Source organism: Oncorhynchus gorbuscha, linkage group LG08 (assembly GCF_021184085.1).
Source record: "Oncorhynchus gorbuscha isolate QuinsamMale2020 ecotype Even-year linkage group LG08, OgorEven_v1.0, whole genome shotgun sequence".
Taxonomy (NCBI): Eukaryota; Metazoa; Chordata; class Actinopteri; order Salmoniformes; family Salmonidae; genus Oncorhynchus; species Oncorhynchus gorbuscha.
Window position 1 is genome coordinate 33870132 of NC_060180.1, and position 22303 is coordinate 33892434.

A 22303-nucleotide genomic window follows, 5' to 3' on the forward strand; every position below is an offset into this window, starting at 1 on the left:
TGATGTAATCCTTGAACGTTTTACATAATCCACAACATTTTGCCCCATGTCTGGTCACAGGAGTGCAGTCAGTGGTGCTGACCTGACTGCATACTGGCCAACCCTGCCCCACTACACAAGTATCCAGCTACCTCAGCTTCAGAGGCCAACACTTGTTTTGCCATTGGCTGATGTTGCGCTCCAGGGGGTCTCTTTTGCTTAGCTGGCCGATCTGTGATATATTTAACTGGTGTTAACCCCCAGGGAATGGCAAATTGAAGCTCTGATTTCAGAGATCTGTTACCCTCATTAAATGACTGCCGTGGCTGTCAAACCCTGGGGGTGATAATAGAGGGGTTAGGATACCCCCTCCCATACCTGTATGTATTGGGTATGACTACGAGGATGAAGTTGCAGGTTTTCGAGGAGACCCTATCAGGGTTACGAACTCTTCAACCCCCAGAATAAGATGGGCATCAGGGCCACGTTCAGTAGCCAAATGTTGGAGATAGAAATGGCACGAAGAGCTGATGCGATTCCTTATTCTACATAGCATATTTCTACCTGAAAGTTCCAAAATGTTGCCTATTGCTGAACGTGCCCCAGGTGTACCTCTAGTACACATTATACAACACTAATTTCAACTATTGCTCCTTGCACCTCTGCAATGCTGTACAATAATGCAAATGTGCTATTTGCAATAACAAACATGCTACTTGCTCGGTGAAATAAACATATTCACTAATATAAGTAATATTTTACACATACTGTGTAATGGACTTTCACTTTGTCTTGTAGATAAATATCTTTATTTGATCTAAACTGTGGAATTGGAGTTTGTCAGAATTGAAAAAATATATATACTGAAAAATATTAACATGTAACAATTCCAAAGATTTTACTGAGTTTTACAGGTCATTTAAAGAAATCAGTCAATTGAAATAAATTTATTAGGCCCTAATCTATGGATTTCACATGATTGGGCATGGGTGCAACCATGGGTGAGCCTAGGCCCACCCACTAGGAAGCCAGACCCAGCCAATCAGAATTAGTTTTTCCCCACAAAAGGGCTTTATTATAGACAGAAATACTCCTCAGCACCCCTGGGCTGGCGTGGTTACACGTGGTCTGCGGTTGTGAGGCCGTTTGGAAGTACTGCCAAATTCTCTAAAATGTTGGAGGCAGTTTATGGTAGAGAAATTAACATTACATTCTCTGGCAACAGCTCTGGTGGACATTCCTGCAGTCCGCATGCCAATTGCACACTCCCTCAAAACTTCAGACATCTGTGGCATTGTGTAGTGACAAAACTGCACATTTTAAAGTGGCCTTTTGTCCCCAGCACAGGATGCACCTGTGTAATGATCATGCTGTTTAATCAGCTTCTTGATATGCCACACCTGTCAGGTGGATGGATTATCTTGACATAGGAGAAATGCTCAACAGGGATGTAAACAAATTTGTGCGCAAAACATGAGAGAAATAAGATTATGAATATGGAACATTTCTGTGACTTCTTTTACATCAGCTCATGAAAAATGGGACCAACACTTTACATGTTGCGGTTATATTTTTGTTCAGTGTAAAATTGGTTTCCACAAGTCAGAGGGCAATTATCAGCGACAAGCATACTCTAATACTACACATTCAAGACAATTTAATTGTTTTATTGTTCGCAGTGAAGCATTTTACATTCGTTGCTTGAATTTACGATGTGTTAACACTGTGTTCAAATCTTTGAAGGGTGATCAAACAACCATAGCAAACCCATGTACAGAAAGAACTAACTACAAAGCCATTTATTACCAGTCAAATTATGTATTTTGGTTACGGTCATTGTCAAGTAGCATCTTGAACATGTGAAGAAATTAAAATCCAAACAAAAAGATAGACATCACAATACAGTGAGGACAGGTAGTGTTGATAGGTCGTTCTGTGTTTTGAATCGTGACTGTAAAATCAGATAAGCCATCATAATTATACCCTAGCCATCCAATTGATCAAATATGATACTTTGATTCTGCAATTGCGTAAGAACATCAACTGAGTCTTAGACAACTTAAATCCGACAAATCCGTCCCTCTTATTCTCCAACCTAAACAATTTATCAACAACTATAAAATTCCACACAATCTAGAGGAAATTACTATTACTGAGTGTCTTACAGTTTGTTCCCACAACAAAGTGAAGGGCATAACTGGGCCATCATGCCACTGTTGGTGGTTTAAAAAAGGAAATTTGACAGTCGGCCAAGTTCAGGCCTCTTCATCAGTAGTATGGTCTCCTTGGATTGTTCTGAAAACAGAGAAAAGACGTGTTACCAAAAACTCTTACCGATGCCAGGTCATCTGAACAGAACAGCTTGCATATTATGTAGTAATTACCAGTGGGTTAGGCCTGAAGCGGTAGGCTAGCATCATCCTCTTTCTGAAAGCGTCATACTCATCATCCTGTCCTGAGAGCTCAGCGGGCCGGTCCACGCCAAACCCTGCCCCGTCAATAGCCGTGATTCCCCTGGAGAAAACCAAACCACAGCAGCTGGTTAGCTGTGTATAAGCTGTGTAGAAGACCTTGTATCAGCCAATAGTGTGCGTGTTCATGTTCAGTTTTTACATGTCTTTGTGTGACTATGCCTGAGTCCAAGTGTGTATACTATTTGTCTGTGAATTCGACAGTCCCACACCTGTGGACAGGGGCCTTGATGCCCTGTCCGTCAGAGCCAAGACCATCGCCCTCCTTCCAGCCCATCTTCATGAGCATCTGAAAACCGAGGTTCTCCACCGTTAGCTTAAAATCCTTGTACTCCGAGTAGTCTGGGTCGCGGCCTTCCTGCAGAACACCACAAAACCCAATGCAAGAATATGAGATCATGTGAATAGAGTATGTGTTCCCCAAATGGTGGTTCACTGGTAATTCCTTTTTGGCTGAGGCTAGGCAACGAAGGGGTCAAGGGTTAAGTGGCAAAGAGAAAAGTTGGGGAGAAGATTTGGAACTGACCTTGAGTGCCTTGAAGGTCTCCATGAACTTCTCCAGCTCCTCTGGAGGTAGGAAGTCACCAATGAAGTGCTTCCCCTTTCCCATGTCAGTCAGCGACTCCGCCCACTCTGGAGGAAAAGACAAGTAGCCATTTACGTCAACACAAAATTACGTCAGGGGCGCGTTCAGCAGAACACAACGTTTTGAACATTCAGATTGAACGAGGCCAGGTTAATATGAAGAAGTATCTCTCAGAGTTCATTAATGAATTGTTGACAAAATGTTCTGAAAGTAGTCGTTGATTAAACAAAAATTATCGTAGTAATAAACTGATATTTTCAAGAATCAAACCTCACATTCAAAAGTCCTTTCACTTTTTAACAAACACATTATGCGCATTTGACATTGCAGCGGACTTTAAAGTTGAGACTGACTGAGCTACAAATCTCCTTGTATCATAAATAACTACTCAATATTATTTATAGATCAGTCAGAATTTACCAATGATACATCACGGTTTTGATGATCTCGAACATGGCCATTGTCTTCATGAATCTTACCACGCGTTTTCTCCATCTCCATGTGCCGTAGGCGGTGCTCCCAGGTGCCAGCCTGCTGGTCCACTTCCTCATCACTGTCGTACTCGTGGGAGTGGTCCCTCACCGCCTTCTCCCACATCACCTGCATCTCTGCCATGGCACGCTTATGCTTCATGATCATGTCAAACATCTCCTGCATCTGGGGTGAGAACAAAGGCACACATGCATGTGCAGGCCGGACACATCTCAGTCAAGGTTTCAGAGACGACTGAGAACGGACGCAACTGAGCCCATCTTGCATTGTTAGAGGCTAGGTTTGAAGTATGCTGGGCACTCCCATACCAAACTATGCCCAAAATACTAAAATGATTAACACTGCCAAGTCTCCAACAATTCAAACAGTGAAAGTACAATTTGCTGCCATTGTGTATTGTGCTCTGTCTGTCGGTCATGCAGTACCTCCTGTTGCTCTTTGAGCTGTTTCTTCTGGTCATCTGAGAGCTCTGATACCCCAACCAGGCCCACAGGCTTTCCCTTCTTATAGCCCAGATCTCTCAGTTCATGAACTGAAACACACACCCCGCATGGATGGACACAACACAGGGCCAGGATAGACATTCCTTACAAACTGTTTTTAGTCTAAGATATACTAAAACAACTGTCTTTCCGTTGTAATATTTCTTAATTTTTGGGATTTGCGTGTATTGTTTTGTGTTGTTAGGTATTACTGCACTGTTGGAGCTAGGAACATAAGCATTTCGTTACACCCGAGATAACATCGGCAAAATATGTGTAAGTGACCAAATACATTTGATTGGATTTCTGTGTGATACAAGAGAGGCTGTGTACTATGGTGTGTGTGGGTGTACCAGAAAGACACGGGCTGGGCTCTGGCTCTTCCTCCTTGGGGATGATGATGGGTGGCAGCGACAGATCCACCTTGTCATCCTCTGATCCCCAGCGGCTCTTCCGCTTCCTCTTAACCATGGGGGGCCCTGCTACTTCTTTTATCTCCAGACCCGGCTCGAGCTTCACCTGTCCCAGCAGGTTGGGGTACTGAGAAGGTGAGGGAGGATAGGTCAGGGGAAGAGCAGCTGGCCTCGTGAACCCCACTCCGGGCTCCTGCTTGATTGGGGGGCTCTGGTCCCTTTTGGCCTGGCGGTACTCCTCCACCTTCTCCTTGTAGAATTGATGGGCGGGGCTTTGGAGGTCATAAAGAAAACTGAGAAGAGGAACAAGAAATAAGCCATCTTTAACGGTATTTTGTCCACTTTACATGTTAGGTTTTTTAATAATGTATGCAATACTATGACAAATCTATTTCTTCTTGGGGATCAATAAAAATGCAATTGAAATCAATGCATTAAAACACTCATTACAATATCCGAGACTGTCACTAACCTGAAGGCGGGGTTGTCTTTGTTGTGCTGGGCGGCGATGGCTTCCACCTCGGGGCCTCCGTCAGCCACAAAACTGGCCAGTTTCTCGGCCACCCTCTGGGTCTCCTCGTCCACTGGGGGGGAGACTTTAAGCAGCCTATCAGTACTGGGGCTCAACTCACACTACTACCGTACTGTACTCAACTGGCCCTCACACACCAGTCTACAGCCAGTAGGGGATAAGAAGAGGGAGGAGCAGGGGGACATGGTGGTGATTGGGGAAGTGGATTTGATATTAAAATATAGGCCTAATTTTTGAATAAATAACCCCATGAACAGTGGGCATGGTAAATGAAGTCTGTCGTGAAGGACTTAGTAGTTTTCAGTAAATAATTGTGTCTGTCATTTGAAGCGTCGGCCCTCATCGCTTGTGTGTGCAATGGTACCTTTCAAAATAAACTAAAACTCTCCAAGGAGGGCAATATACAGTACCAGTCAAAAGTTTGGACACACTTACTCATTCAAGCATTTCTTTATTTTTTAATTATTTTCTAAATTGTAGAATAATAGTGAAAACATGAATAAACACGTATGGAATCATGTGGTAACCAAAAAAAAGTGTTGAATCAAAATATATTTTAGATTCTTCAAAGTAGCCACCCTTTGCCTTGATGACAGCTTTGCACACTCTTGGCATTCTCTCAACCAGCATCATGGGGAATGCTTTTCCAACTGTCTTTAAGGAGGTCCCACATATGCTGAGCACTTGTTGGCTGCTTTTCCTTCACTTTGTGGTCCAACTCATCCCAAACCATCTCATTTGGGTTGAGGTAATGTGTTTGTGTAGGCCAGGTCATCTGATGCAGCACTGGAGGTGTGTTTGGGGTCATTGTCCTGTATAAAAAGAAATGATAGTGGGACTAAGCGCAAACTAGAAGGGATGTCGTATCGTTGCAGAATGCTGCGGTTGGAACCAAATTTGACTCAATTAGGCCATAGGACAAATTTCAACAGGTGTAATGTTCATTTGCTCGTGTTTCTTGGCCCAAGCAACTCTTCTTATTGGTGTCCTTTAGTAGTGGTTTCTTTGCAGCATTTCAACCACGAAGGTCTGATTAACAGTCAAGTAACAGTGTTACTTGAACTCTGAAGCATTTATTTGGGCTGCAATTTCTGAGGCTGGTAACTCTAATAAATGTATTCTCTGCAGCAGAGGTAACTCTGGGTCTTCCTTTCCTGTGGCGGTCCTCATGAGAGCCAGTTTCATCATAGCGCTTGATGGTTTTTGTGACTGCACTTGAAGAAACTTTCAAAGTTCTTGAAATTTTCCGACTTTGACTGATCATCATGTCTTAAAGTAATGATGGACTGTCGTTTCTTTGCTTATTTGAGTTGTTCTTGCCATATGGACTTGGTCATTTACCAAATAGGGCCATCTTCCGAATACCACCCCTACCTCGTCACAACACAACTGATTGACTCAAATGCATTAACAAGGAAATAAATTCCACAAATGAACTTTTAACAAGGCAAAGCTTTTAATTGAAATGCATTCTAGGTGACTATCTAATGAAGCTGGTTGAGAGAATGCCAAGAGTGTGCAAAGCTGTCATCAAGGCAAAGGGTGGCTACTTTAAATGAATCTCAATTATAACATTTTGATTTATTTCAAACTTTTTGGGTTACTACATGATTCCATGTGGAATATAGTAAAAATAAAGAAATACCCTGGAATGAGTACGTTTGTCCAAACGTTTGACTTGTACTGTATGTATGCATGTATGCATACATACATACATACCACACAAAAACAGTGCATTCTGAAAGTATTCAGACACCTTGACTTTTTCCACATTTTGTTACATTAGACTTATTCTAAAATGTATTAAATAAAACATTTCTCATCAATCTACACACAATACCCCATAATGACAAAGTGAAAACGGGTTTTTAGACATGTTTGCAAATAAAAAACATATCTTATTTACATAGGTATTCAGACCCTTTGTTTTAAAATTGAGCTCAGGCGCATCCTGTTTCCATTGATCACCCATGATGTTTCTACAACTTGATGTGAGTCCACCTGTGGTAAATTCTATTGATTTGACATGATTTGGAAAGGCACACACACCTACATAACATACAGTTGACAGTGCATGTCAGAGCAAAAACCAAGCCATGAGGTCGAAGGAATTGTCATTAGAGCTCCGAGACAGGATTGTGTTGAGGCACAGATCTGGAGAAGGGTACCACAACACTTCTGCAGCATTGAAGGTCCCCCAAAACAGTGGCCTCCATCATCCGTAAAAGGAAAAAGTTTGGAACTACCAAGACTCTTCCTAGAGCTGACCACGCGGCAAAACTGAGCAATCAAGGGGAGAAGGGCCTTGGTCAGGGAGGTGACCAAGAACCCGATGGTCACTGACATAGCTCCAGAGTTCCTCTGTGGAGATGGGAGAACCTTCCAGAAGGACAACCATCTCTGCAGCAATCCACCAATCAGGCCTTTATGGTAGAGTGGCCAGACGGAAGCCACTCCTCAGTAATAGGCACATGACAGCCCACTTGGAGTTTGCCAAAAGGCACCTAAAGGACTCAGACCATGAGAAACAAGATTATCTGGTCTGATGAAACCATTCCTACAGTGAAGCATGGTGGTAGCAGCATCATGCCGTGGGGATGTTTTCAGTAGCAGGGACTGGGAGACTAGTCAGGATCGAGGGAAAGATGAACAGAGCAAAGTATAGAGATATCCTTGATGAAAACCTGCTCCAGAGCACTCAGGACTTCAGACTGGGGCGAAGGTTCACCTTCCAACAGGACAACGACCCTAAGCACCCAGCCAAGACAATGCAGGAGTGACTTCGGGACAGGTCTTTGTACATCCTTGAGTGGCCCAGCCAGAGCCCGGACTTGTGCAGTGACGCTCCCCAACCAACCTGACAGAGCTTGAGAGGATGTGCAGAGAATAATGCAAGAAACTCCAAATACAGGTGTGCCAAGCTTGTAGCGTCATACCCAAGAAGACTTGAGGCTGAAAATTGCTGCAGAAGGTGCTTCAACAAAGTACTGAGTAAAGGGTCTGAATGCTTATGTTAATGTGATATGTTTTACATTTTTAGTACATTTGCAAGAAATTCAAAAAACCTGTTTTTGCTTTGTCATTATGGGGTATTGTGTGTATATTGATGAGGGGAAAAAACGATTTAATCAATTTTAGAATAAGGCTGCAATGTAACAAAATGTGGAAAAAGTCAAGGGATCTGAATACTTTCTGAAATCACTGTGTGTGTGTGTGTGTGTGTGTATATTTTAGTGGTCGACCGATTAATCGGACTGGCCGATTTAATTAGGGACGATTTCAAGTTTTCATAACAATCGGAAATCGGTATTTTTTTATACCTTTATTTAACTAGGCAAGCCAGTTAAGAACACATTCTTATTTTCAATGACGGCCTAGGAACAGTGGGTTAACTGCCTCGTTCAGGGGCAGAAAGAAAGATTTATCTTGTCAGCTCGGGGCATCCTATCTTGCAACCTTACAGTTAACTAGTCCAACGCACTCCACAAGGAGTGCAACATAACTGCCTGTTATGCAAATGCAGTAAGCCAAGGTAAGTTCCTAGCTTGCATTAAAATGATCTTATAAAAAACAAATCATAATCACTAGTTAACTACACATGGTTAATGATATTACTAGATATTATCTAGCGTGTCCTGTGTTGCATATAATCTGACTGAGCATACAAGTATCTGACTGAGCGGTGGTAGGCATAAACAGGCGCATAAACATTCATTCAAACAGCACTTTCGTGCGTTTTCTCAGCAGCTTTTCGTTGTGCGTCAAGCATTGCGCTGTTTATGACTTCAAACTTATCAACTCCCGAGATGAGGCTGGTGTGACCGAAGTGAAATGGCTGACTAGTTAGCGTTCGCTAATAGCGTTTCAAACTTCACTCGCTCTGAGCCTTGGCGTGGTTGTTTCCCTTGCTCTGCATGGGTAACACTGCTTCGATGTGGTGGCTGTTGTTGTTGTGAGCCCAGGGAGGAGCGAGGAGAGGGACGGAAGCTATACTGTTACACTGGCAATACTAGAGTGACTATAAGAACATCCAATAGTCAAAGGTTAATGAAATACAAATGGTATAGAGGGAAATAGTCCTATAATAACTACAACCTAAAACTTCTTACCTGGGAATATTGAAGACAAAGTTAAAAGGAAGTTGGGAATATTGAAGACGAAGTTAAAAGGAACCACCAGCTTTCATAAGTTCTCATGTTCTGAGCAAGGAACTGAAACGTTAGCTTTCTTACATAGCACCTATTGCACTTTTACGTTCTTCTCCAACACTTTGTTTTTGCATTATTTAAACCAAATTGAACATGTTTCATTATCTACTTGAGGCTAAATTGATTTTATTGATGTATTATATTAAGTTAAAATAAGTGTTCATTCAGTATTGTTCTAATTGTCAATATTACAAATACATTTTTTTTTTTAAATCTGCCGATTAACCGGAATCGGCTTTTTTGGTCCTCCAATAATCGGTATCAGCGTTAAAAAAATCATAATCGTTCGACCTCATATATATATATATTATACACACACACGAAGTCAGAAGTTTAAATGCATTTGGCTAAGATGTATGTCCTTCTGTAGCTCAGTTGGTAGAGCATGGCGCTTGTAACGCCAGGGTAGTGGGTTCAATCCCGGGAAGAATTTGCACACATGAAATGCATTTGGCTAAGATGTATTATTATAACTCAGTTTATCCGAATTCCTGGCATTTAATCCTCATAAAAATTCCCTGTCTTTGGTCAGTTAGGATCCCCACTTTATTTTAAGAATGTGAAATGTCAGAATAATAGTAGAGTAATAATACTCAATTAGCCTATCAGAAGATTCTAAAGCCATGACATCATTTTCTGGAATTTTCCAAGCTGTTTAAAGGCACAGTCAATTTCGTGTATGTAAACTTCTGACCCACTGGAAATATAAGTGGAATAATCTGTCTGTAAGCAATTGTTGGGAAAATGACTTGTGTCATGCACAAAGTAGATGTCCTAACCGACTAGCCAAAGCTATCGTTTGTAAAAAAGAAACTTGTGGAGTGGTTGAAAAGAGTTTTAATGGAATCCAACCTAAGTGTATATAAACTTCCGACTTCAACTGTATGTATATATCATTCACATGTATAAAGATAGATTGAATGGTGTTATTTTAATCTGCAGTCTTTGGAGCTGAGACCAAGCATATATGTGAGAGAGCGTAAGAGAGAGAGAACCGATATAGGTAATCTTACCATTAGAACATGACGGCGTCTCAGGTTTTGGGTTATCCTTTCGTAGTTCAGCAACTCTCTTTCGGTAATAAAGATAGTCCCGGCTGTTCTTATCATACAAGAATCTGTAAAGTGGAAAAGGAACATATCTTTATATCAGGACAAAAAGAGGCCACATTACATACAAACACATAATATAAATTCGACATACTGTTAGTTCAGCCATACAGACTTACGAGAAAACAGGGTTGTCCTTGTAGTTTTCCTTGGCCTTCCTCTCTAGCTCAGGCCCTCCCTCAGCCACAAAGGCTGCCATCTTGTCCAGGATAAGTCGTGTGTCTGGGTCCTCTGGGGGAGAAACTTTAAGAGGGCTATGAGTACCTTACCTTTACTGTAAAAGGCTATGCAGACTCAGGAAAAGCACTACTCTCAGACAAGCAGCTACTCTGTCACTAGAATACACAGTCAATGACATGGGTGAAATGACAACAACAAGTAGCCTAGTACAGAATCCGACCAGCAACCAGGCTACTGGCAGTCCTTAGATGTCTAAAACCAGATCATTGATTACCTTTGATCTCTAGGAAGCTTAAATCATCAACATCCTCCTCCTCATCATCATCATCATCTGGGGAGCTGAATATGCTAGGCCTTTGGGGGCGAAGCGGGGTCTTCTTTGACTGGGAGTAGTTCTTAAACTGGTTCAGCATGCTGCTGATGCCTAGACCGGGACGTTTGCCAATGAGAATGCTCTTCTTCTGGGGCTGAGACACTCCTGACGACAGACTGGGGATGGATGAAGATGGGGCTTTGGTGTCATTGCTGGAGCCTGGAGAGGGTACAGAATTGGGTTAAGACTCACTGCAGTGCTTCCTTAATTGTTTAATGAATCCAGAAGAATCAAGTAATTCATAAATTATTACTGTGTTTTACTTCATAATTTCTGTACCATGTAAAGCCCGAACACATTTTCTATTGAAACCCATTAAGACAAAAGAGCTACCCATCTCACCAGAGTCGGGGCAGGGTTTGTCCTTCTGCAGCTTCATAAACTGCTGTAAGAAACTTCCGTCATTCACATACTTGTTATTGTTCGAAGACGGACCCTGTAAACTGGGTAAACTGTAGGGATAAGAAGTCAAAATGAATGGCTGTAGTCAACCAGTCAAGTGGACCAATCAAGTACTTCCAGCTGGGATTAAGTATAGAGGTAGACCTATTTGTAGTGTTTCAGAAACCCAGGTCTGCTGTACCTTGGTGGCAGTGGCCTGTTGGGAGTCTGAAGGCTCTTGGTCTTGGCTTGCTCTGCCATTTTAGCCTCAATCTCGCGCTTCTTCTGGGCGATCAGCTCCTCCTGACGGAGAATGTTCACACTCATCCTGTTCTTCTGAGGTGGCCGGAACTTGTTGTTCCAGCCTCCTCTCCCTGCAGTGGGAATAAAAGAGAGTCAGTAGATGAGTTTGGAACACTTGTTGTCTGTGTGTACTGTTACCAATAATGTTAGTCACAAGAGGGGATCGCTTTGTAATTGCTCTTTGAGAGTATTTTAGTAAAGTCACAAACGTGTTTGTTGCCACAGACAAGAGAAGCAGGCCTGGGTTGGTAAAAACGGGTTAGCTAGTTTTAACTAACTCGGGTGGCATCAACTCAGGTATTATTCTAGTAAGAAGTAGCTACCAAACTACAACCAATTCTTTCACGAATCTCACATATGCAGTTGATGCTGATTGTGGCAACAAATATGTTTGAGTTTTGATGCATCATCAACAAATCCTGTTGATGGGCGGTGGTAGCTAGCTACAAGAACCGGATTTGACGGGGCAATAGTTTAGCAATATTGGAATACATGTTACTAGCTATATACAGGTCTGTCATTTCAAATATTGCATATTATTGCGAAGTTTTACCTGTATCTCCGGACTCCATAGCTGAATCTAGCTAGATCTGTATTCGCTGTTATGTGCTAGCTGTTGCTAAACTCGTTTCCGCTTCCGGTCCGTCTTGCAAATCGAACCCGAAGGCAGCGAGTTATGTCCGTTGTCGCTACCCTTACACGTTCCGTCTCGGTTGTCTGGTAAAGAATCAGAAGATGGCTGAAGCTCCCCTACGGCCCTGTCGTTTTTTTTGTCACCAATGTTCAGCAGAGATCAACCCTCGTCTCCCGGTAAGCATTCCATAGAGGTTTTTGTCGTTTAGAAAAGAAAACCATGGCCAGCTAAGTGGGGTTTACGTTATTTCATTCACGATTGCCTCTGACTGAAGCGTGACAGCTAGCTGACGCTAAACGTTGGGTTGTAGCTAGAACGTTCACGTTGACAGGTGTGTTTTTGTCATTTGACAGCTGATTTAATTTATAATCTCGCCAGCTACCAAAATAGCGTGTAGTTTGTCTGTTAGGGTGTTCCGAGACCATGCCTCCGTGACTTGTTGGATTAGTTGAGGCGCTAGCTAAATTAGCTAAATGAAAAAGCTAACCAGTAAATGCTCTTCCAATGACAGCTTGTCTATCTGTTCGTGATTCTGACAGCTTGCCAGATAAACAGGGACATTGGTCCCTAGCCCCTCCAAAGGTAGCTTCTTTTGGAATCCAAGAGAGATCAAATATCTCCCATTAGCATCCAAGAGAGATCAAATATCTCCCATTAGCAATGGATCATTGAATAGATCATCAGCTATTGTTAAAATGATCAAAGTGTGAGGTCAATAGCCAACTTTTAATTATAAAAAAAAAAAATTCAAGCAACATCTGGTTGAAGTTAGCTAACGATCTTAATTCCCGGTACTTACATAGCCTCCATAGGGATGTTTTTGTTTTGTTTTGCTTTAGATCAAATAAAAACATGAAAGTGTATGAGACTGACTGATGCAAATTTATGATTATGTTCTAAATACGATTTATCTCTGCCTTCCTGCAGGACTACACCTGTCCACAGTGTGAATCTGGCTTCATTGAAGAGCTATCAGAGGAAAGAAGGTACAGTATTATCTACTTGTCTATCAGAGTTGAAACACTTTCAGCAGCATTTCTCCATTAACAGTACTGTCCGTGTCCCACATTGGTTCATAGTTGAAGATAAGATGAGAACACTTCTGATATTTCTTTCCAGCACTGAAAATGAGTCCACATCCATTGCCTCCACTAGCGATCAGAACCGTCCGACTTTCGAGGTTAGTGACACAGAACTGATATGTTCCTCAACTCAACATTTGTTCTTCATGAATTTATGCAGCTTGGTTGGACTTCAAGGTAGTGACCGTATGTTTTTCCATTTGTCCTCCCCCCTCAGATTATGGACCACCAGCACATGTTTACATTTCCGCCCGGATACGGACAGTTTTCTCTGGGGATCTTTGATGAGAATTTTGACCTCCGAGCGGGGATGCCGACGGAAGACAACCGCGAAACGGAGAACCGGCGGGAACGGGAGATGGCATCACGGCAACGGTACAGTGCCCGGCAACCACGGGGACGACACATCCCACGGCGACAGGGACAGAGACACGAGGGAGTACCCACTTTAGAGGGGTATGGAACACTTTACAGCTTGCTTGCCCTTTTGAGAGGAGATGAGAAAGGAAGGATGCTTGCTTGTTTAGCGACATGGTTCAGTTTCCTTGAGGAAGGAATTCAGGAAATGACTAAGATGTTTCTCATTGTCCCTCTGCAGAATCATCCAGCAGCTAGTAAATGGAATCATAGCACCCACAGCCATGGCTCCAAACATTGGGATGGGACCATGGTATGTGTTATTATATAAATACCCTCATACTCTATGTTGTGTCTGTGAACATACTAGTTGCTTTGTATTTCTAGTAATTTCTTGGAATATTCTTGATAGGGGCATGCTACACTCAAATCCAATGGACTATGCTTGGGGTGCCAATGGACTTGATGCTATCATTACCCAGGTATACCCAAATCCTCTACACTTCACAAGGGATTCAATTACATGCAATGACATCAAATGCTGGTGACATTTCCACAACCTAATAATACAACTTTCCCTCTCTGCCCTGTAGTTATTGAATCAGTTTGAGAACACGGGTCCTCCTCCTGCTGACAGAGAGAGGATAAAGACCCTGCCCACCATCCAGATCACAGAGGAACATGTGGGTGAGTCAACAAATCATCAAGCAACCCCAGAGTTCAAAGGTCATATTAAAGGAATACTTCACCACAAAATTGGTTCTCTTTAATTCTAGGTTCCAGTTTAGAATGTCCTGTGTGCAAAGAAGACTACAGTGTCGGGGAGACTGTCAGGCAACTTCCGTGCAATCACCTGTTTCACAATGACTGTATAGTACCATGGCTGGAACAAGTATGTGGGCTGCGTTTATACCACATTTTCATTCATTTAAATGAAGTGGTGTGAATGTATGTGTTCTCATTGAAGCAGATGTCAGCTGAACCTCTTTTGTCTGTGTCCTACTCTTCCTCCCTCAGCACGACACATGTCCAGTGTGCAGAAAGAGTCTCAGTGGACAGAACACAGCTACAGACCCCCCGGGACTATCAGGAATGAACTTCTCCCCTTCCTCCTCCTCTTCATCCTCCTCCAACTCCCCCAGTAACGAGAACGCTGCCAACAACTCCTAGACCTCCATCACCATCAAACCTCAAAATAACACCTCCTGCAACAACCAACACCTCATCCCCACCCCAGGCAGACCCCCACTCTACCACTGGCTCAGGAGGGCCACCTCTCTCAGTGCTCTGCTAGGCCCTCTGGGAGAAGCTGCTGGGGAGATGACTCTACTCTGGAGGCGAAACAATAAACCGGTTCAGGGAACACAACTGAAAACCGGAAAATAAAGAAATTATTTAAGGAACAGAACCCGAATCGAAAATGAAACTGATCTATACAGTTCCAGAACAGAACCGTTATTTTAAAAGGATGGGAACCGGTTAATAACGCTCTTTCACATTCCAGGCATTTTTTTCCAATCCCACAAAAATTGCAACAAAGCGCCAATACAAAGCCCTCACGTCTGCCTGCCAGCTGGAAATCTTTGCTAGTGCGTGTGTGTGTAGTGTGTAGGCCACCTGCCCCTCCCCTCTGAAGCATAGGTTACTGTATCCTACTGACGACGTAACAAAATTCACTGCTAGTGAAGGATACTATAGTTATTCACGTTGGTTTTATTAACTACAAAAAGAAAATATGTGTTTTTAATTATAATGCTGCTCTGTACACACAAGCTTGTTAGCTAGCGAGCTAACGTTTGCTCTGTTCAACCAACTCTGAGGTTCAAAGACATTGAAGGTTCCTCCATAGAAGCCGCTCCTCCGTAGGTATAATTCTGTGGGCCTAATTCAGATAATCCATGTCATAACAAGTTGCCCAGCATTTCAAGGCAAGCTTCCTCCATCCTCGCTCTCTCTTCACCCTCAAAATGTCAGTTGCATCTCACACCCTACACTGTTACTGGCAGCTCAGTGTGTATGTTTGTCTTTAATTATGATTAAACCATGCTGTTATGACGAAATACAATTTGCTCTTAACGACCTTCCCGTACAAATTAAATCGGTAACCCGCTCCACAGCAAGCTGCTGTATCCACACTGATTAGTAATTTAATGTTGAGCAAATTATAAATATATATTTAAGATGCTTAAAAAGAAACAGAAAGGAACGATATAAACCAGTACTGTTTTGGTGTTTCAACCGTTTTAGAACTCTTCAGAATGAAAAAAATAATGGTTCTGTTCAGAACGAAACAATTGAAAAATAATGTTGGTTCCAAACCCTGCAATAAAAACAAAGCGTTTATTTTACCCCCCTTTTTATTGTGAACTTTGAACACAAATCATTCCTCCCCATGAGTGTGTGAACTGGAGTGGACACTGGCACTGTTCCTGTTACGATGCTTATGTTAAGGGAAGGAGTGAAGACTCAAATGAAACTGGAGGAAGAGGATGATGAGCACAGGCTGAGGTATAATAGTATCCACAGAAGAACTGAGAGTGCGCTTGATTTGACGCTTGATTTGAACGCTTGATTTGACTTCCTGCCACAAGATGGGGAAACATTTTATATTTAAAAGGGATTTTTTTTTTTTTTTACAATTAACTGTGGTGTTACAAACTTCCATGCCGAAGGAGAGAGAGATGTGTACATAGAGGTATTCATATTAAGAACATAAACAAGCAGGTCAACCACTGTACAGCCAACTGAACTGAGTGATATGCATCTGATTTTAGGATTATTTATTTGCACTTTTTGTTTTGCGCAACATTTTGTTTGGTTTCAAGAATGTGACTTTTGGGAAATTACTACTGAGAAAAAATAGTATTGCATCGCTGAACAGTAATTTTAAGGCTCATATTGTGATTCTCACATTAGTCTCAATTTATCTGCATTTTTCAAAAGTTTTGGTATTCTCTAATTTCTTGTAGGCTATCTATCAATTGACAAGATTATCTTACTATGTCTTTCTAAAATGGAAAGCAAGTTCTCACTACTGTATGTTTCCTCCTTGAATATCCCATACAATGAATTTCAGTTCAATGCATTTTAACCTGTTCTAAGTTGTTGGGGTAAAGGCATAATAAAATATCAAAACTGGACTATACTGCAGTTTTGATCATAGCACTACTACAGTATTAGTAGAAATGGTTTTCTTCTGGAAGAGTCTAGAATGTTTTTTGATTGGTGAAATGTGAGCTGTCTGGAATCGAGTGCCTTGTTCCAATACTTTAGAAAAGCACCCTCCCTGCTTCCATCCATTCTCACTGATTATTCCCGATAGGTGAAAGTACAGTAGCACAAACAAGGTAATTTCACCTCAGTAGTTAGTCACTTCAAGGAAGGTAGGAAGGTTTGAAGCAACCCATCAGGGGCCTGAACTATATTACATATCAATGGCCTTAAGCCAGGCAATGGTCGCATTCCACCGCTTAGACGTTGCATGCATCAACCAATGGTTGCGTGCCATGTCATCGACTGTGTCATCGACTGACAGATTGCTATAACATATGATGTGGTAAACTGATAGGTAAAATACCTATCCAGGCGTTGAAAGGTCTGGCAAAGTCGTAAGCAGTGGAACGTGACCATTATGTGAATCCATTATACAATATTTGCTAAGTGTTGCCATGCTGCAGAACACTGTTACAGCATGCTGATTAGTAACTGATAGAGGAATTCTAAATTCCTTTTATTCTTTAATTGCCAAAATCAATAAGCACTCATTTCTAATCCATTAATGAATTGTAAGTTCATTAATTATGCATGAAGTAGAATGAGACCAGTCTTAAAAGCCAAAGGTAACAGCGTTTATTACGAGAGAGTACTGACCCAAAATACAAAGAACATTACATTTTAAAGAAAGAAGACATAAAATGACGTCATCAGTTTCACACCCTCTCCTAGCCTTACAATGGCGTAGTATTCGGTCCTGGAGATAGTTTCACTCCCCTCATAAACTACAATCCAACCTGTCTAAAGGATATACTTCTCTCCACTAATGGAATCCAACCAAAATCTGTTTGAAAAACTATCTTATCCCTCCTTCTTAAACTTTCCCAGGAGACACAGACACAATTCATTTCTGCTTACATTTTCAGTAACAGTTTTACTAGAAACCCATACTTTTCAAATCATAACATAATAGTATTAGCATAAATGGTTCTAATCATTAATGTATACATAATTGATCATCTAAACTATAATTTCCTCTAACAGTAACCCAATCAACATGGCTTAATTATGAGCTCAACCATGGAGCCAATCATAGCTCTGCTCCCTCAGGAGCCTTGTCCTGAAGGAGGAAATGGAGGAAGAGTGAAGTCCTAGGCCGCAGCCTCTGGAAACATGTGGCCATTTAACACTTCTCACCCTGCCCAATGCACCCTCCTTTTCACTATGCGTATTTTATCGCCTTTTTAAAGATGGTACCTGACGTTGTACTGTTGACTCTTTATGTGCATAGTACAGTGTATTTTGTGTGTTCTTGTGGCCCAGCGTAAATATTCCCCTAACCGCTACCCCTAGGCTTGCACCTATTGTCCCTGAAGGGATCATGGGAACATTTCAATGTTATTTCAGACCAAGCAATGTGTCGATAAAGATTAAAGTATGTTTTAGTGTGTGAAGACCCCCCCACCCAAGTCATGTCCTTATCAGTCCTGCTGGTGAGACGCATCTGTGTAAACTGTATCTCTCCTCTCTACTGCTGCAGCCCTATCAGGCTAAACTCATTATGACCCATTTAGAACAGCCTTATCTTTCTCTCTCTATCTCTGTGTGTGTGTGTGTGTGTGTGTGTGTGTGTGTGTGTGTGTGTGTGTGTGTGTGTGTGTGTGTGTGTGTGTGTGTGTGTGTGTGTGTGTGTGTGTGTGTGTGTGTGTGTGTGTGTGTGTGTGTTTGGAGGTGGGAAATGAGAGAAAGAAGAAAGGGGTGGGGAAAAGAACAAAAATAGAGTGAAAGAGACCACCCTGGCCTGGTGTTATCCACACCTTCATCTGATTGGCTTCCTGAGAAGAACAGGAGGTGGAGGAGGATAGAGAAGTGTAAAGCATTATTCTTGTGTTCCTCTCACTAAACCCTTTCCTGCACATGACTGACATGTTTATTGTTACTCTATGAATATGTTATGACCAGTCTTAATTTACATTTGACATTTTAGTCATTTAGCAGACTTACAATTTGTGCATTCATCTTAAGATAGGTAGGTGAAACAACACATCACAATCGTATCATGTACACTTTCCCTCAACAAAGAATTTATGATCAGGGACTCCACTGTCCTGGCTAGAGGGAAGCATGTTCCACCATTGGGGTGCCAGGACCGAGAAGAGCTTTGACTGGGCTGAGCGGGAGCTGCCCTCCAGTAGGGGTGGAAGGGCCTAGAGACCAGAGGTGGCAGAACAGAGTGCTTGGGTTAGGATGTAGGGTTTGAGTATAGCATGAAGATAAGGAGGCGCGGTTCCCCTAACTGCTCTGTAGGTAAGCACTATGGTCTTGAAGATGATGTGAGCTTCGACAGGAAGCTAGTGGAGTGTGCAGAGGAGCGGGTGACATGGGAGAATTTAGGAAGGTTGAAATCCAGGCGGACTGCAGCATTCTGGATAACTCGCAGGGGTTTGATGGGATAGGTAGGGAGCCCAGCCAACAGAGAACTGCAGTAGTGTATACGGGAGCTGACAAGTGCATGGATTAGAGCCTGCACCGCTTCCTGTGTGAGGAAAGGTCATAATCTACGGATGTTGTAGAGCATAAACCTGCAGGAGCGAGTCACTGTTTTGATGTTTGCAGAGAATGACAGGGTGTTGTCCAGGGTCACACCAAGTTTCTTTGCACTCTGGGAAGGAGCCACCGTGTAGTTGTCACCTGTGGTGGAGAGGTCTTGGAGCGGGCAAGCCTTTCCCGGGAGGAAGAGCATCTCCGTTTTGTTTGAGGTTGAGCTTGATGTGGTGGGCTGACATCCAAGCTGAGATGTCTGCCAGGCACGCAGAGATGTGTGTCACCACCTGGGTGTCAGAAGGGTTAAGGAGAAAAGTTATGTCATTGTCATTGTCATTTAAAATGTAGCTGGGGTTTTAGCTTGATGTTGACCTTAACCACAGACCTGAGACCAGATTACCCTAACCCCAGTTTGAACCTAAACCATAGAAGGTTGAAAGAATAGCTGACCTTGTGTCAGTGGTTATAGCTGCAACTTCAAATTCTCACAAAACAATGATGAATGTTGACACTGCTTCCAGGTCATTCCCACCAGACCACCCCACAGCAGAATCTGCTCAACCAGCCTTCCATTCTGTCTCTCTCTGGGATTCCTCAGATCTCGTTGGATCTCTTCCAAGATCAATTATTATTTTTGGAACTCTGCCTTTTATGCAAATGAATCCAGAGCGTCATACTATACCAGGAAGTGGAATTGAGGCAGGCAGCCTCTGCAGAGCGAGAGACACTGTCTTGCAGCTCAGACTGGACCCGGCATCTCACAGACAGCGTCACTGTGAAAAGGTAAGAGACCTGCGGCAAGGATACTTGGAACACGATAACCTAATTGACCGCAGGGAAACATAGTTTAGTATCGCTGCATGGATGTTTGAGACAAGTTCAGTGATTTCAGACAACCTCTGAATGTCATTGACACAGAGTGTGTGCGATCAGCGGCAGTGATTTTGAAGGCTGTGCGTGTGTGTGTGTGTCCTCTCATGCAGGTCCCATTGATACTGTAACAGAAGAGCAAGGTCTCAATGTAGAAGGTAAAATATCAGGTTATATATGAAGTTATGTTCCAAAACATGATATATAATTTGGGGGGGGGGGGTGCTGGTAAATTGACATGAATTAAAAACACATCTTGTGAAAGAGAGAGGGCAATTATTTTCCCATCTTACCATGTCATAGGCTAGTGGAAAGACAGACATTATTTTGTTTGAAATATATTGCAAGGTTATTTTATTTTAGAGAGACAAATAATCACGTTTTTGGGGCAAAACATCATATATACACCCAAAACAACAGAACAATAGTATCCTGATTGGGTTTTAAACGTTACTTGTAATAAAGTAGCTATACTTAAATAAATGTTAAAAATAATAAACTATATTGTGCAAATATCACCTAGCTGATTTATTGTATCCAGAGGGAACTATTCATACAATGTGTGTTTTCCTTAAGGACTTTTAAGCAACTTTTATTTTTTTATAATGGGGATTTTACAGTTTTTTTTAATGGATAAATCAAGGGAGGTTTTTTGAGTTTGATTATATAGCCTACACTTTAGGGAAGGATTTTAGGAATAATAAGAACATTGAAAGTATGTCACAATTAATTTACTGGTCAAGGATGGATTGATTCTTGAGTGACACAGCTCATTGTTTGCAGCCAGTATAGCCCATTATTGTTTCCCGTCGCTTGATCTTGTCTCTCATGTTCATTCTCTTTTTTTAGAAGAGTTCCTCTTTAGACCAACAGGAACAGATATCACAGGCTCTAAACTGTTGAAGGGATCCATAGCCAAAAGGTCCACGACACACAAGAGCAAAAAGCTAACGTAACTCTAGGTAGCCACCGCGCGAGCACTTGAGAGTGACAGCTGTCTTTCACTGTATCTGGCTGACTACGCCAGGGGTGAATAATGAATAATATAAAAATGAATAATATAAGGTTCTGATTACATTCCTAAGTGTGGAAACAATATTTAGTCATACCTAACTTACGAATGAACAGACAAATATAATGAACATCATTCGCTAAATGACCCACTTTTGCGCCCGCTGCAAAAACCATACGGAACGTCCCGTCCATCTGGAGAGTGGATATAGCCATAGTCATATATTTAGGGTTCGTGCTATCCGGGATCCTTAACCCTACCCTACCCTACCCTTACCTTAACCACAACCTTTTTCCTAACCTTAACCTTAGCTCTTACCTTAACCAGTTTGCATTTAAACTTCAATGGGGTAGGGACATCCCAATGACCATATATTTAGAGAGATTGGCCAACTTTTAGAATTGTTTATATTGTTCTATTCTAGATATTCAGTTACATAGCATGTGTTTTAAATATATATAGCTATTCCCCATGTAGTGTTAATGGAGTGCTAACATGGCTACAAACTGTAAATGCATCATAATGCAGAAACCTCAATCTCTCATCCATAGAAATAAAATGACTAGAACAAGCTTGGAATTTCTAACCCTGGCAATTTGACTGGTAAACTCACAATGTCTGCCTGGTATTGTGATGCAATAATTTCTATGGTAATGTAAACTCAATGTCCCAATATCCTCGAATATCCTATAGCCCCTTCCATCAGCCTCCTCTGGTCATTCAAATATATGTAAACTGATGGCTCATGCAAAGGAATGTATTTTTTGTAATTGCAGTTGCAAGCTTGTGGGAGGAGCTATAGGAGGATGAGCTCCTTGTAATGGCTGGAATGGAATTAATGGAATGTAAATGTGTTTGATACCATTCCATTTAGGCCTCTGGTCAGTTTTTTTCTATATATTTTTTATTTTGTACCTTTATTTAACTAGGCAAGTGAGTGAAGAACAACTTCTTTTTTACAATGACTGCCTAAACCTGCCAATGGGACTATGGGACTCCCAATCACGGCCAGTTATGATACAGCCTGGATGAGTTGAGTTGAATCAAAAATCACAGCACATATTGATGGGTACACTTCTTGC

At 42.0% G+C, this 22303-nt stretch overlaps 2 protein-coding genes across 2 annotated transcripts; one reads left to right on the plus strand and one right to left on the minus strand.

Annotated features, from left to right (window-relative positions):
* Positions 1–1625: 1625 nt before the first annotated feature.
* sugp1 (SURP and G patch domain containing 1) lies at positions 1626–12217 on the minus strand. The gene is made up of 14 exons (XM_046359196.1): positions 12063–12217; positions 11409–11580; positions 11168–11277; positions 10727–10984; positions 10392–10515; positions 10177–10280; positions 4896–5019; positions 4364–4716; positions 3954–4060; positions 3516–3693; positions 2977–3083; positions 2663–2808; positions 2364–2493; positions 1626–2274 (listed from the first exon to the last, which is right to left on the minus strand). Exons 1-14 carry the CDS (start codon positions 12079–12081, stop codon positions 2248–2250), a joined length of 1959 nt encoding a protein of 652 aa, XP_046215152.1. The 5' UTR covers positions 12082–12217; the 3' UTR covers positions 1626–2247.
* Positions 12167–16747, plus strand: LOC124041517 (E3 ubiquitin-protein ligase RNF126-like). Its single transcript, XM_046359197.1, has 9 exons — positions 12167–12319; positions 13071–13129; positions 13263–13323; positions 13443–13681; positions 13824–13895; positions 13995–14064; positions 14176–14269; positions 14359–14474; positions 14600–16747. The coding sequence occupies exons 1-9, from the start codon at positions 12245–12247 to the stop codon at positions 14750–14752; spliced, it is 939 nt and encodes a 312-aa protein (XP_046215153.1). The 5' UTR covers positions 12167–12244; the 3' UTR covers positions 14753–16747.
* The last annotated feature ends 5556 nt before the right edge of the window (positions 16748–22303 follow it).

Bases quoted from the DNA above. Each gene is read 5' to 3' on its own strand.
- sugp1 (XM_046359196.1), bottom strand. The intron at 10,985-11,167 runs GTGAGATGGGTA...TACCCTCTCCAG, and splicing joins CAAACCCTGCCCCGACTCTG to GCTCCAGCAATGACACCAAA. The intron at 2,809-2,976 runs GTCAGTTCCAAA...GGTGTTCTGCAG, and splicing joins AGACCTTCAAGGCACTCAAG to GAAGGCCGCGACCCAGACTA.
- LOC124041517 (XM_046359197.1), top strand. From the start codon at position 12,245: ATGGCTGAAGCTCCCCTACGGCCCTGTCGTTTTTTTTGTCACCAATGT. The intron at 13,896-13,994 runs GTATGTGTTATT...TATTCTTGATAG, and splicing joins AACATTGGGATGGGACCATG to GGGCATGCTACACTCAAATC. The intron at 14,270-14,358 runs GTGAGTCAACAA...CTTTAATTCTAG, and splicing joins GATCACAGAGGAACATGTGG to GTTCCAGTTTAGAATGTCCT.